This window comes from Haliaeetus leucocephalus, unplaced genomic scaffold (genome assembly GCF_000737465.1).
Source record: "Haliaeetus leucocephalus isolate CR32 unplaced genomic scaffold, Haliaeetus_leucocephalus-4.0 Scaffold428, whole genome shotgun sequence".
NCBI classification, from domain to species: Eukaryota; Metazoa; Chordata; class Aves; order Accipitriformes; family Accipitridae; genus Haliaeetus; species Haliaeetus leucocephalus.
Genome location: NW_010972864.1, coordinates 6851859 through 6864781, shown reverse-complemented (window position 1 = coordinate 6864781; position 12923 = coordinate 6851859). Strand labels below are relative to the sequence as shown.

Genomic DNA, 12923 nt, shown 5'->3' with positions numbered 1-12923 from the left:
TATTCAGCAGTGGAGATATTTATTTATTTTTCCTAAACAAACTCTTCTTTAGGGGGCATGAGAAACATTAGAGGGTAATCTTGTGCACACTGTGTTTTCATTTAAAGGCACAGGGAAAACAGATACATAAGCTCTCTTAGTACTAGACATACTCAGGTTGGTGGCCTAAAGTGTTGATTACATACAGTCCCCACGCTGTGGGAAGTTAGAATTTTTCCAAGATAAACCAAAAAGACCACAAAGAGGCAACCCCTTTCTCCTCATAATTCTGTGGTAGTCAAAGTTTCTTCTTCCTTCTCCTGCTCTGCTGAGGTAGAATGGAAATCTGGTGCATGATTAGGCTCTTACTGTAGTTGACTTCACAGCAGTAAGAGTCAGTACCCATCAGAGATGAAGATGAAGCTTGCTGGAACACTTACAATCTTTCCAATACCAAGAAAAAGCAGATATGTTTAAATAGAATAGATGCTCCTACCAGACTTCAGAGAGGGCCATTGAAATGGATGCATGTTATCTTGGGGAATGACAGCCCTTGGTTGTGTTCTTCTCTGCTTATTCAGTGTGTAGCATGCGCCTTCCTCTACAAGCCCTTCCTTGCCCATTTTGCCATGCAGTAAAACCTCAGTTAATCCCCAGGCAGAAGTCAACTTTTATCACAGTGCTGTAGAACCACTATACAATTTTAGGTGTCTTTTTGCATTCTTTTCCAATCTCTGATACATCTGCTGAATTTCTTGTGCTTCACAAACTGTATTGCCCTTGAATAACTGTCGTGACAGGATGTATAGTCTGGTTAACACCCATTTCTGTTGCAGGTATGCTTTCCACTCCCTCACCAAGCTCCTGTTTTCATAGTGGGATACTTAATTAAAAAACTGGGAGCTGCATGGCAAGGACAGTCAATATATTAACAGTCACACAGCCCAGGAGAGAATTCTGAGGGAGTCCTACCTACCTACCTCTAGATTATTTTACCAGATTTTTTTAATATATCAGACAATCTGGATCATTGCTTATCTGCAGGCTAGGTGGCAATGGCAGTTCCTGTTGTGTTGTGATGCACTTCTTTTTTTTCTTTTAAAGGATCAAGAATAAGTTGGACAGAGGAGGAGTAGTTCAAGATTTTGTACGCTCCCTGGAACAGCTCTCTAATCCCATAATGCTTTTTAAGGTAAAGTGGGTTGTGTTTGTTTGTTTTTTTATTCCCCCTTCCCCTTCATTCCTCACCCTCTGTTTAGGAAAGAGAGTGCTGGGCGGAGCCTCATGCAGTTTGGCTCACACCACAGCTGCAGGAAGCGGTTCAACCCAGAATCAACTGGTGATGATGTTGGGTGCTGTCAGCAGCTTTCACTGGCAATGGTCTTCCTCCCTTATCCCAGCTGTCTGTTTTGCACTAGCCCTTTTCAGCTTTCTCTTTCAGGGTCTCTGCCCTGCCCCATGGTCAGTCTTCCTTAATCATTCTGAAACCGTTACAGAATGATCATTTGTGGCCATCTCTATAATTTCTGACTACTTGTGTTCTTATGCCCTTTCCCTGCTTTCTGCTGGCCTTACCTGTCTACATTCTGACCCCGTTGTCCAAAGGATTCTCGTCTTGTGTTTGATACCACTCCTGGCCCTGTAGAGGCTTTCTTAGTTTGCACTAGACCCTATGGTAGTAAACATAATTATCTTAATAAAGTAGAAACATTTTATTGTGAGACAGAATGAAAGGGAAATATTTCCATAGCCTTTTGATTGCTCTTTTGATTGTCAAAAGACATGTTAATTGACTATTTATTAGTGAATACGGTAACCCAAATGCAATCTGAGCAGATCACTGAAGAGCAAGGGTCAGTACACTTTTTCTCAGTACTCATCTGTTTCTTTCTGTTGCAGGACTGGGTTGAGGATGTCAGAAATGAGTTGGTAAAAGCTCACAGAAATAAAAATAAGCTTAAGGAAATGTATGAAGGTATGTACAAGAATTTGGGAAATTTAGAGACTCCTGGCCATGGATTGCTGAGGAAAAGGTTTATTCAGGTATGTGTGATTACTGAGTAGTGTTGGCATTGTGTGCTTTTCTAGAAAGCACTAGAAAGTAAAAAGAGGGGACCAGATCACAGCTTTTACAGGTGCTGCAGGACTTGATGAGACAAGAGATCAAGTCAGGAGTACAGGACTGGGATTTCTTTGCTAGAAGCTATAGACTTACTGTAGTTCAACTTCCACTTCTGACTGCCCTGCAGGACTAAATGTTCCCTCTTACACAGCTTCTGCCTCCCCTGTCCTGCATGCTGCCAGGTTCTCAGGGCCTGGGCCTCTTTGACCATCCGTGAACCTGCACAAGAATCTGGCCTTGCTTTTTTTCCCTGCTGCCAAGGATGTATGAGCACTTTAGAGTGTTTTGCTGTATTAAGCTACTCAAATTTGCTGCTGATATGAAGTTATTTAGGGTAAGTTATTCAGAAGAGTTACAACTATGAAGAACTAGAGAAAGGACTTTACAAAACTGACTGACATCTAAAATAGTGAAAGTCAGTGTAGAAAAATTAAGTGATGCATGTGGCAAAAGAAAACCCAAACCCTAGTTTCATATATAAATTCTTTGGGGTTGAGCTAACTATTGCAATTCAAGAACAAAATCTTGATTTGTGATAGTTCTGTGAAAACATCAGCTGTGAATTCTCAAGAGCAGTCAAGAAAGAAAATTGGCTGTTGTTCTCTATTCTTAATAATGACTAAAACATGGATTTATACATTGACATAGCAGCCTTCTCTGACTCTTGCTTCTTGAACAGTGTGGTCCTCGTCCGCAGTTCTCAACACAGGTGTAATGAAACTGGACGAGGTTCAGAGCAGCAAGAATAATCAGAGGTACAGAGTAACCTCTGCACAAGAAGCAACTTCAGCATTCCTACAACTGGAAAAGATACAATGAGGCCAGATAACAATAAAGCTCTTAACATCAGGATTGCCAAGCATGAAGTAAATATTCTATGGAAGTGGCATGTTCAAAACAAACAGGGAGAAGTGTTTCCTCATTCAGTACACACTTAAGTGCTGAACTCCTGCTCAGGCTATTATGGATGCTTTCATGGGTTCGAATAGCAAGTAGACAATAGCATGGGGAGGGGGAAAATGCTTTGAGAGCTTTTACACACATATGCACACTTCTGGGTCCAGAAATCCCTGAGCTGCAAATTGCTGGAGTCCAGAAGAATGGTACTCCTGTAGAATCTGGCTGTATGCTTGTACTGTATGTGCATAACCCTGTGGCCAGGGCTAGGTGAATCCAGGTCTCTCCCATATGGCCATTCTTATGTCACATTAGTATTAGATAAACTTAGCCAAGTGTCTCTAGGGAGATTCCTTCCCCATGAGCAGGGAGGGTGGAAGATGAACGCAAGGTGGAGTTGGGAAGAAGTCAGGTGACAGAGCAGCAGAAAGGGTAATTAGGAGTTAGGGGCATACTAGCCCTTTGAACATGTTGCTGCAAGATAAGCTGGGTCTCTGATGATAATCACTTTAAACTTAAGAGTACAGGGATAAGAATTTGCAGGATGTGCTGCTGTCAGGGTGGAGGTAGAAGGAGGGGAGCAGCTGTAGGTTGAGCCATACAAGGTACAACCACAGTAAGGGACCTAGGAGGCATGAGGACAAAGGCAGTCTGCATTTGGTTGTTGGGATAATTTGTGTGCACTTTGGCACACTTACACAAAAAATCCCATGGCTCTTTAAAAAGCTGAAACGTGCAGTGGTAGACGATACTGCAAGTAGTGCTGATGGAGTTTCAATTGTTACTGAATTAACCGAATAGGGAGAGAAGAGCAAGGGAGATGCTGGAAGAGGGGTGGTGTGGTTGTTCCCCTCTGTTGAAGGGGAGAGCAGTATTCCTTTCACATACTAGCAGCTGCAGGAGAAGAGGGTCCGGGTGATGGTGCACAGACTCTGAACTCTTTGCCTTCATGATGCAGTATTCATGAGGAAACAAAGTGTGCTGTGAGGATAACTGTATAGTTTCTAGTCGCCTTGCTGGAAAAAAAAAAAAGTTGTATCTCTCAACTAACACATTAAATTGCTCTACTACATGGAGTACTTCAGGCTTGTAATCTTCATATGTATTATTTATGTAGAATTTCAATTGTAACTTAAGCAATAAGAATCTTGCATTTATTTTTAACGTGAAATTCCAGTAATGTATAAATTAAACACTGTTGATGGATTGTATTATTTAAAATACAGAGTTAAGGCTATTAAATATTTGATGCTTTCAATTTTAGAAGAAGTAAAAGAACAGAACAGAGAAAGCAATTGAGTGATCATCTGGAAATAGATTTAAAGTGATAAATATGTTGACTGTAGCATTCTCTTCTTCAGGAGGATAATATTTTCTGTATTTTCATTTACTTCAGTGAAATAGCTGTGTCCTTCATAGCTTGGGAGAAAAATGATCAGGCATTGAAAAAACAAGTGAGCTTACATATCTTTCCAAGCTGTTAATACCAGTGAGGTCCAAGAGGGGACATCTGTTTTTTCTAGAGCCTTGAATTATCAACACAAGAAGTCAACTCAGTTAACTACTTGCAGATAATACTTAACTTTGTTTATTAAATGGCTCAGTATGAAATGTCTTTGCACTTTTCCTTTATCAGGAGATTTAAAATACTTGAAAAATACGGGTTTATATATTTTGCAACCAAAATTATCTCAAAGCAAATCACGAATAATAAATGTGATAGTGCATAAAATATTTAAATTGATATTTTCTAGCATGACACAAAAAACTCTCTTAATACATGAAGCTCTATGACATGCTTTATGTATACATATAATACCTTTTTTGCCAATCAAAAGATATATATAGGGAATTAGCTAGGCTGTGTTTGCTTGCTATGTAGTATGGTTACTGCTAGTTTAAAAAAACAAACAAACAAAAAAACTCAAAATCCGACAAAAAACCACACCTTCCATAAAGCACAGAATATTCATATTTGAGGGAGAAAAAAGATTAACTGACTTATCTATCTGTATTTTATTTTACCATTTGTAAATTGAACATTCGAGGGGTTTTTGGTTTTTGTTGCAGCAGTTTGAAAGTGTGAGAAAATCTAAAGACTGGTGCATCAATTAAATCCTATATTTAGATTCATGATGGAATTTTGTTTAATAGGTACAAATTTAAATATTTGTATTTTATATTAATATTTCACTAGCTGATCTTAAATTTTTGTAAACAGATGAGGTATGTATATTAAGTTAAATGAGCAGCATTATTGATATGCTCACCCAGAATCCAACTGCAGCTAGAGGAGGTAAAAAGGGATAAGCTTCTGGTTTTGACATGGCAAAAAAGTTTATGATCTAATTCTACAGATCTTTAATATCACTGAATTGGTAAAATGCAGATATTTCTGTTGATGATAGCTGGTGGGTCTATGAAACAGGCAATGAAAAGGTTCTGACAGACTAGAAATAATGGAGAAAAAAAGAACTGGAGTGGAAGGATGATTGATGTATTTTAGGAGCTCAGATGAAGCTGTGTGTGTAGATAGAAAGGTACCATTTTGGTGTTCTTGGGGAAGTTGCTAGCACTGTGTTAACAGGATTCCTTTCTATAAATGAACCTCAGGCTTTTGGGAAGGACTTCGACCATCATTTTGGCAAAGGCGGTTCAGAACTGTTGGATATGAAGGCTAGTGTGTTCGATGCGATTGTAATTTCTCTCCTCTCAAAAATGAACAAAACCCATAAAGAACCTGGAAACCTGAAAGAATATTCACTATGGATGAGTGAATTCAAAGCTGAATTCTTGAGGAATGAACTAGAGGTTCCTGGTAAGTTCCCCTTCAGTGTGGATGGTGAACTGTCCCAAAGTTGCTGCTCTTGAGCTCTCCTTCTTATGTTGCCTGTATGGCCCCTCTGTGTGGCCTTACGCAGAGGTCGATTTCATCTGAAATAATTCTGTTCTTTCATCATCTCTGAAACCTGTTCTTAAGCTGTAGTCCTGACTTTTGAAATTGTATCTAAAATTGTATCTCTTGCCTAAGAACTTTAGTACTTTTTTAAAGGCCTGACTCTAGGAAATCTGATATATAAATCTAAGATGTGTTTAAATCTAGTTCAAAAAGGATGTGTCCTCTGAAACCATTAAGAGCTGCAATTCTAACAGCTTAACAAGGAAATAATATTAGTAATTCAGAGATAAAATCATATGATGTGTATGATGAATTTTTATGCATTTTAAAATATTTTCTTCATAGTTATTATTTTACTGATTTAACAAAATATTTGGAAGTGTGTTCTGTTCTTAAACACACCTTAAAAAAAAAAAAGTTACATAGACTGATTGTAATTTTTTTTTCTTCTATTTTTTCCACTACCACTTCAGGTCAGTATGACGGAAGAGGGAAACCACTGCCAGAGTACCATGCAAAAATCTCTGGATTTGATGAACGGGTATGTTTTTGAGTCAAAATCCTGTGTGGTATAAATCTGTGTCCATATTCCATTTGAAGAATTTTATAATAGCAAGGTTGCGGCTTGTGTATGCATCTTGCAGCACATAAAGGAAGGTCTGCAGCAGGCATTTGTTTTTCTAGTAGTAACTGAGCAACTTGATTATGCCATCTAAGAATGACAGATACACTTAATTTCAGTGATGATTCTGTAAGGCCAAGTCTTCTGTCACAAATATTTTGCTTTTTCCTGTCTTTTTTCCAAGATAAGTGTAATGGAATCTTTGAGGAAGCCAAAACGTATAACAATCCGAGGTAGTGATGAGCAGGAGTATCCTTTTCTTGTCAAAGGTGGTGAAGACCTGCGGCAAGACCAACGTATTGAGCAGCTGTTTGATGTAATGAACATTATCCTTTCCCAAGATGCTACGTGTAGCCAAAGGAATATGCAGTTAAAAACTTACCAGGTCATCCCCATGACAACAAGGTAGACATTTATCTTGAAGGGACAGAAATCCTTATGTTAACATCTATTACTGTTGGGATGTTGGAAAGTGAGGTTTCTATGTGCCAGATTCTGGTTCAGAGTGTTTTGTCTTGGCTTAATTTTTTTTTTCTTTTCCTTTTAAACAACATTGAAATTGCTTTGTCTGGAAACTGTTTTTCAGAGTGTATATTTAAATTGGTAGCTTTCAACCTTCTTTTAGCAGACACTAAAATGTATTGCTTCCTATTTGTGGTGTTCCTGTAAAGTTCAACTCTAAGCTACTTGTTCACATCTCTGACATCCTTTGTTCCAGACTGGGACTCATCAAGTGGCTGGAAAATACTTGTACTTTAAAAGAATTCCTTAAGAACAGCATGTCTGAAGAGGAAGACATCAACTATAACAGGTGATGCTTGGTTTAGCTCTCTGCTCTAATAGAGACTACTACTAACAGGTTTTTTGATACTGACAATCCTGTGGCAGCGTTTTATTTTTTTAAAAGAGTGAAATAATAGCACCTATAAGCAAGGAGGCAGTTTGTACTTCCTGACCCAAATTAGTAATTGGCAACTGTTTGTTTAATGAGTACCATTGTACCTGGAATATCCTCCACCCAGCTTGTTTAAACAAGACGCTTATAATCATGTGTGACGTCATTATCATCCCCATTTCCTTATCAGCAGATTGATTTTACAAGCAAAGGATTTTGATCTCTTGATTTGATCAGGCAGGAAATGGACATAGGTCAGCAAAGGGGGGGGAGTGGAGCAGAGGGGAGGGGAGGGGAGCAGAGATGGAGCTATTCAGAAGCTGGGTTCAGCAGTGAGTGAGTCAGTGATGGGGGAAATTGGCAGCAGATGCACAAAACACAACTGTAAAAGAACACTCTCTTTATACAAATGCTGGGTTTGAATAAATTAGCTTGCTTTCTCTTGATTGTAATTGGAGGATGAATATTTGTAAAATTGATTTAATTCTAGCATTTCAGCCTGTTTCTATCCTGCAGTTTAGAAATGCAGTTTTATTTACCAACATTGTTCTTAGTACGTAATCTCTGAGTTTGTCAAAGTGTTTTCGTCACCATTTATTTTTACTAGTTCTCTTGTTTATGGGGCAGGCTGGAGGAACCTCCAGTGTGGAGGGTGGACTCCAGAGAGTCTTTATTTCTGCAGTTAACTGATTTGTGAGCAGTTTAGGAACTGCTACAGTTTCTGCGTTCCTGCTGTCTGGTTCATTTTTGTGAACAGCAGCGGTATTATGTTGGTCTCAATTAATTGACTGGGAAAGTGGAGGAGGACTCACATGGAACCACCTCATGAGGGGAGAAAATTTCTAATATACTAAATGTAGAAGGTCAGTGTCTTTTTTTTTTAAAGACAGTTAATGATTTATCCAAAAAAATTGCTTTATTTTATTGTTGTAGACAGACTTTCCTGTATGTTCTTCAGTCAAGTCAATTAAGACATTTTATATTGAGCCATGGTTGAGTGACAGCACTCAGAAAGGAAAATTATGATGAAATCCTTGCTGGCAATATTTTGGCTGGGGTGGGAGAAATAAGTTTCTGAAGTCTTGAAATCCTTTTCTTTATCCTGATGTAATGGGCTATGCAGTCTATTAATGATAAACACTTCTTAAATGGAAAGGATCTCTATATCTCAGAACATGCTTTGGAAGGAAGAGAGAAGGCAAGTGGTCTGCTAAGCTGCTGCTTCTCTGGAATAGAAGTTTAATGCCTAGTATATTTAGTTAAGATGGGAGAAAAATATCAGATTATTCTATAAGCAGTGCAACTAATGAAGACTCACTTCTTATGGATTAACACCTCAAGTCCAAGCCCCTATTCCTCCCCTCTTCTACACACTGAGGAGATAATGGACTGCCTTCCGGCATTCCCTACCAGTTTGGATGGACAAATGGCAGCACGTACTGTGGTAGGCTACGTAATGCTTCTCAAATGGATACAAGACTGTGTTAAAAGTATCTTTCCCTCCCTGGAGAAATTATTTTGGGCCTTTCTTCTCAAGGCAGCATCTAATTTTCAGAGTACTCATTGACAAATTAACACCTTTGAGATGTCTAGCATTCTGTCAAATATGACTGAAGTGTGTTCAAAGCTGGGGGGAAGGAGATGGGATGGATCAGCATATGCACTGACTGTATAAACTTCATTTCCATAGCAAGACTAAAATTAACGTAGACTGTAGCTTCCTGACTCCTCCTGTGCATAAAAATCTCATGGGTCATAGCAGCACACAACCTGTGGATATTCGAGTACAGAGTGGAAAGGTAATACAGAGAAATCATCAGTGGTTTTTGTTTTGGGTTTTTTTGGATTTTTTTTTTTTTGTCCCTAGCATAAAAGGACCTCGTGCTACCTATTCTGAGTGGCTATCCAAGATGGGTGGGAAAGTGCAAGGCACCTCTCGATACCATATTATGTACAGGTAGGTTTTAAAAGAGAACTGCGTGTAAAATACAGAAGCTGGAGTGTACACACACACACAGAGTTGTAGAAATTCCAGGAAAAATATGATCTGCGTTATAATATGCTGGCTAGATCTGATTTTTGCCCATTTTGCTGCTTTGTCTTACTGGAGATGCTCTGCAGGAGGAGTTTAGTACTGCCAAAATCCCACCAGAGCAGAGGAGTGCTTCCAGAAGCTTGCTCACTTCCTTAAGAAAGTGTCTAGAAGCAGATGCTCCTCTTCAACTTTATTTTCTAGGTGTCTTCTTCCTGATTATGTAATTAGGTAGGCTCCCTCAGAGCCAGAGCACCTGCTGAAGTTGGACAGAGAAAATCACTGTGATTCACTGAGAATTTAAGAATATTTGATGGTTTGGGTCCTGACTTGAGCATCCTCTCAGAGGAATTTCCACACCTGCCTAGATCTAGCACTGTAGTGGGGGAGAAGTAAAGTTTCCAGTGGAGCACTTCCAATGAGCTCATAACCTGCTTAAGCAAGCATCTTGCTTTTTAAAGGAAAACTTTGACTCGTTTAACTGAATGTGTCTACATTAATACTTGTATTCAGATCCAGAATGTGTTTTTGAAGTAAATTCCCAGTTACCCCCACTAACCTCACGTTGGCTTGCATTGCAGAGCTGTCCCCTAGTACGCAGCTTTGCTCCTTTCAGATAAAACTAAACTGGAAGGAGAGCACCCAGTGCATTCCAGCTCTCACGAGCATTTGGTTCCCAGGACCAGACATGGGCTAGGCCAGAGCAGTCGCCCTTCCTCCCCAGACGTCTATGGCATGGGTGTTCTCAGCACCAGCTATTTAGTTCTGTTGCCTCCCCTTGTGCTGCACTACTTTCTAGTGTCAATATAGCCTCTGCATGCTGCTGAGAGATTTAATATGGGCCTTAGTTTCTCTGCTTGGAAGAGACTATCCAGCCAGAAAGAGCACGGTTGTATTGCTGTATTAAAGATTAATCCATTGACTTAATGTGGGGGAAACTAGGCAAAACTACATACTATTTTCTATTAAGAAATGTCAGTCTTGGAAGTAACTGTTGGGAGAAAAAGAGATGAGGGGCTATTTTTAATATCAGGTGAAAAATTTTGGGCAAACTCTCTGTGTGGGTTGCTGTACTGTTTACTGGGGTAACCAATGTGCTAATGTGGTCATCTTAACTTTTAACGTCCAGTGAGCTGTTATTTCAATAGCTAACATTATTCCTTCATTAACTTGCAGAAATGCTAGCCGCACAGAAACAGTTACGTCTTTCAAAAGAAGGGAGAGCAGTGTTCCAGAAGACCTGCTGCGGTAAGTGAGCTGTTAATGACTGCACATTGTGAAACGAATGTTAGTGTTTTATCTGTATGCAACAAGTGACTTCTGTTTTGTTAAGGCGAGCCTTTTTGAAAATGAGTACATCTCCTGAAGCCTTCCTGTCTCTGCGGTCCCATTTTGCCAGCTCTCATGCACTGATGTGCATCAGCCACTGGATACTTGGTATTGGAGACAGACATCTGTCCAACTTCATGATTAACAAGGAGACAGGTGGCATGGTGGGAATAGACTTTGGATGTGCGTTTGGCTCAGCTACACAGGTATTTGTTTTCTAACTAATTTGTTACATTTAATTTGATGCTCCTCATTTGCCATCACTCCGATGCAAAATAGTCTTTACAAGTTATTTCTAGTTAATAGAATAAATTCTCTGTTTCCAGATATTCTCAGGTAAGCAGGGAGCTATAGAGTTTCACAGAGTCTATATGGTGGTGTTTTGTGTAGTTCAGCCATGCTTTCAACCACTATCACTAAATATTCATGACTAAAGCTTTGATGTCACAACTTGGTCCTGTTCTACCGTGTTGCACATTATTTTCAGTTAAGTGACAAAGAGGGTTTCAAAGCTTAAAAAGAACAAAATATTTATTTCCAATCTTTCTGTTCCAAAGCTTCTTAATTCTTGTTTTCTTTTGACTGTCCTTCTCCTTGGCTAGTTTTTGAGTGTGCCAGAGTTGATGCCTTTTCGTCTGACTCGCCAGTTTGTTAACCTGATGATGCCAGTGAAAGAGTGGGGGCTCATTTACAGTGTGATGGTGCATGCCCTAAGGGCTTATCGTGCGGATCCAGATCTCCTCATCAGCACAATGGATGTATTTGTAAAAGAGCCTTCTTTGGACTGGAAGGTGGGATTTTTCCTCTCTCTTTTTCTTCATGTGAAAATTCTTAAACTGCAATAAGGAGAAAATTGATCAAAAAGGAAGTATTTCTTGATGCTCGCTCTCAGTGCTCCTTTTATCTTTTTATATTGAGCTCTCAGAGAAACTGAACTGAAAGGATTTTAAATGACAGAATTCTATATTGATGGACAAAAAATAGTAGTACATGTCTGTTATCAGTGTACTGTTCTTTATCTGCATGATAATCCTAAAAATGTGGGTATCTCTTGATAATGTTATGTCACTTACAGCAGCAGCATAAATATTTTCAACTTTTTGCACTGAGCTTCTTAAATTTGCATAACACCACTGTATGTATAAAACTAATGATTACACAGAAAAAAATTCTGAAATTAGTTGCACTTCATTAACTCCAGTTGTAAATTACATTTTAAGTCATAGGCAGGCTAGATATCATCTCATTACTTTGCCCTCCATTGCATCTGCAGTTAAGAGTTACTGGCTTGACTTGCCATGATCTGGCAGCTTAAAGGTCTTTTTAAGTATATGATTTATGATAAACAGGGAAAATTTGTTTCCTCTTTAGAACTTTGAACAAAGACAGCTGAAAAAAGGAGGCACGTGGACTAAGGAAATAAACACATCTGAAGTAAACTGGTACCCTTTGCAAAAAGTCAGCTATGTCAAAAGAAAGCTTACAGGTGCCAATCCAGCAACAATCACTTGGTAAGATGCTCTCCTTTTGCTTTAAACTACTCCACTAAGAGCTTTGGCAGTCTCCTGTGTCAGATTTTGCTCTCTTCAGATAGTATCACAGCTAGGAAAAGAGAAGAGGCAGTCAGGGCAAAATTTCAACAAACCTCCTGTCAGAATTGTTTTGGTCCACATACAAGCTCTCTGAATCACCCTGCCAGCCAAAACACCAGATATCTCCCTGTGAGTGTTCTTGCTCCAACTCAGGCCTCCTGAGCAGTTTTACTGTTCCTGGCAACACACACATCCCCACCCTGTAAGCCTGCTTAACTTCTCACTCCTCAGACTGCTGTTCTTTATGTTCGTCTCCACAGCTTTTAGGCTAGGGGTAGTATTTAAATCAATATGCTTTTGCTGGACAGTTGCTTGAAATGAAGCCTGAACCAGCTGTATGGGAGGCATGGAGGTAAGCTGCTTCCCAAAAACATCAAATTCGAATCTGATGGCATTCTGAGGTTATTTATGTCCTGTCTAGTCAAGTCTGGCTCAAGCCAGAATGTCTTTAAAGTTCAGTTAAAGTACAATTAATCCCTTCCATCCTCTTCTAAAAAGACATTTTGGATTAATCAAGGGGGGGGGGGGGGGGGGGGAAAAAAAAAAAAACTTTTTT

At 39.3% G+C, this 12923-nt stretch overlaps 1 protein-coding gene across 11 annotated transcripts in view; it reads left to right on the top strand.

The window, feature by feature from the left end:
- The window catches only part of PRKDC (protein kinase, DNA-activated, catalytic polypeptide), an 86723-nt gene that overhangs the window by 72991 nt on the left and 809 nt on the right, over positions 1 to 12923 (top strand). For 5 of the 11 annotated variants that reach the window (XM_010574379.1, XM_010574380.1, XM_010574381.1 and 2 more), the window contains 11 exons: positions 1084 to 1171; positions 1879 to 2022; positions 5612 to 5816; positions 6371 to 6438; positions 6704 to 6924; positions 7238 to 7330; positions 9282 to 9371; positions 10623 to 10694; positions 10780 to 10981; positions 11378 to 11566; positions 12147 to 12286. In XM_010574379.1, coding sequence (XP_010572681.1) covers positions 1084 to 1171; positions 1879 to 2022; positions 5612 to 5816; positions 6371 to 6438; positions 6704 to 6924; positions 7238 to 7330; positions 9282 to 9371; positions 10623 to 10694; positions 10780 to 10981; positions 11378 to 11566; positions 12147 to 12286 — 1512 coding nt within the window. Of the gene's footprint in view, positions 1 to 1083; positions 1172 to 1878; positions 2023 to 5068; positions 5817 to 6370; positions 6439 to 6703; positions 6925 to 7237; positions 7331 to 9281; positions 9372 to 10622; positions 10695 to 10779; positions 10982 to 11377; positions 11567 to 12146; positions 12287 to 12923 lie in introns of those variants that run through there. The other 6 variants (XM_010574382.1, XM_010574384.1, XR_774798.1 and 3 more) reach the window with 6 other exon arrangements.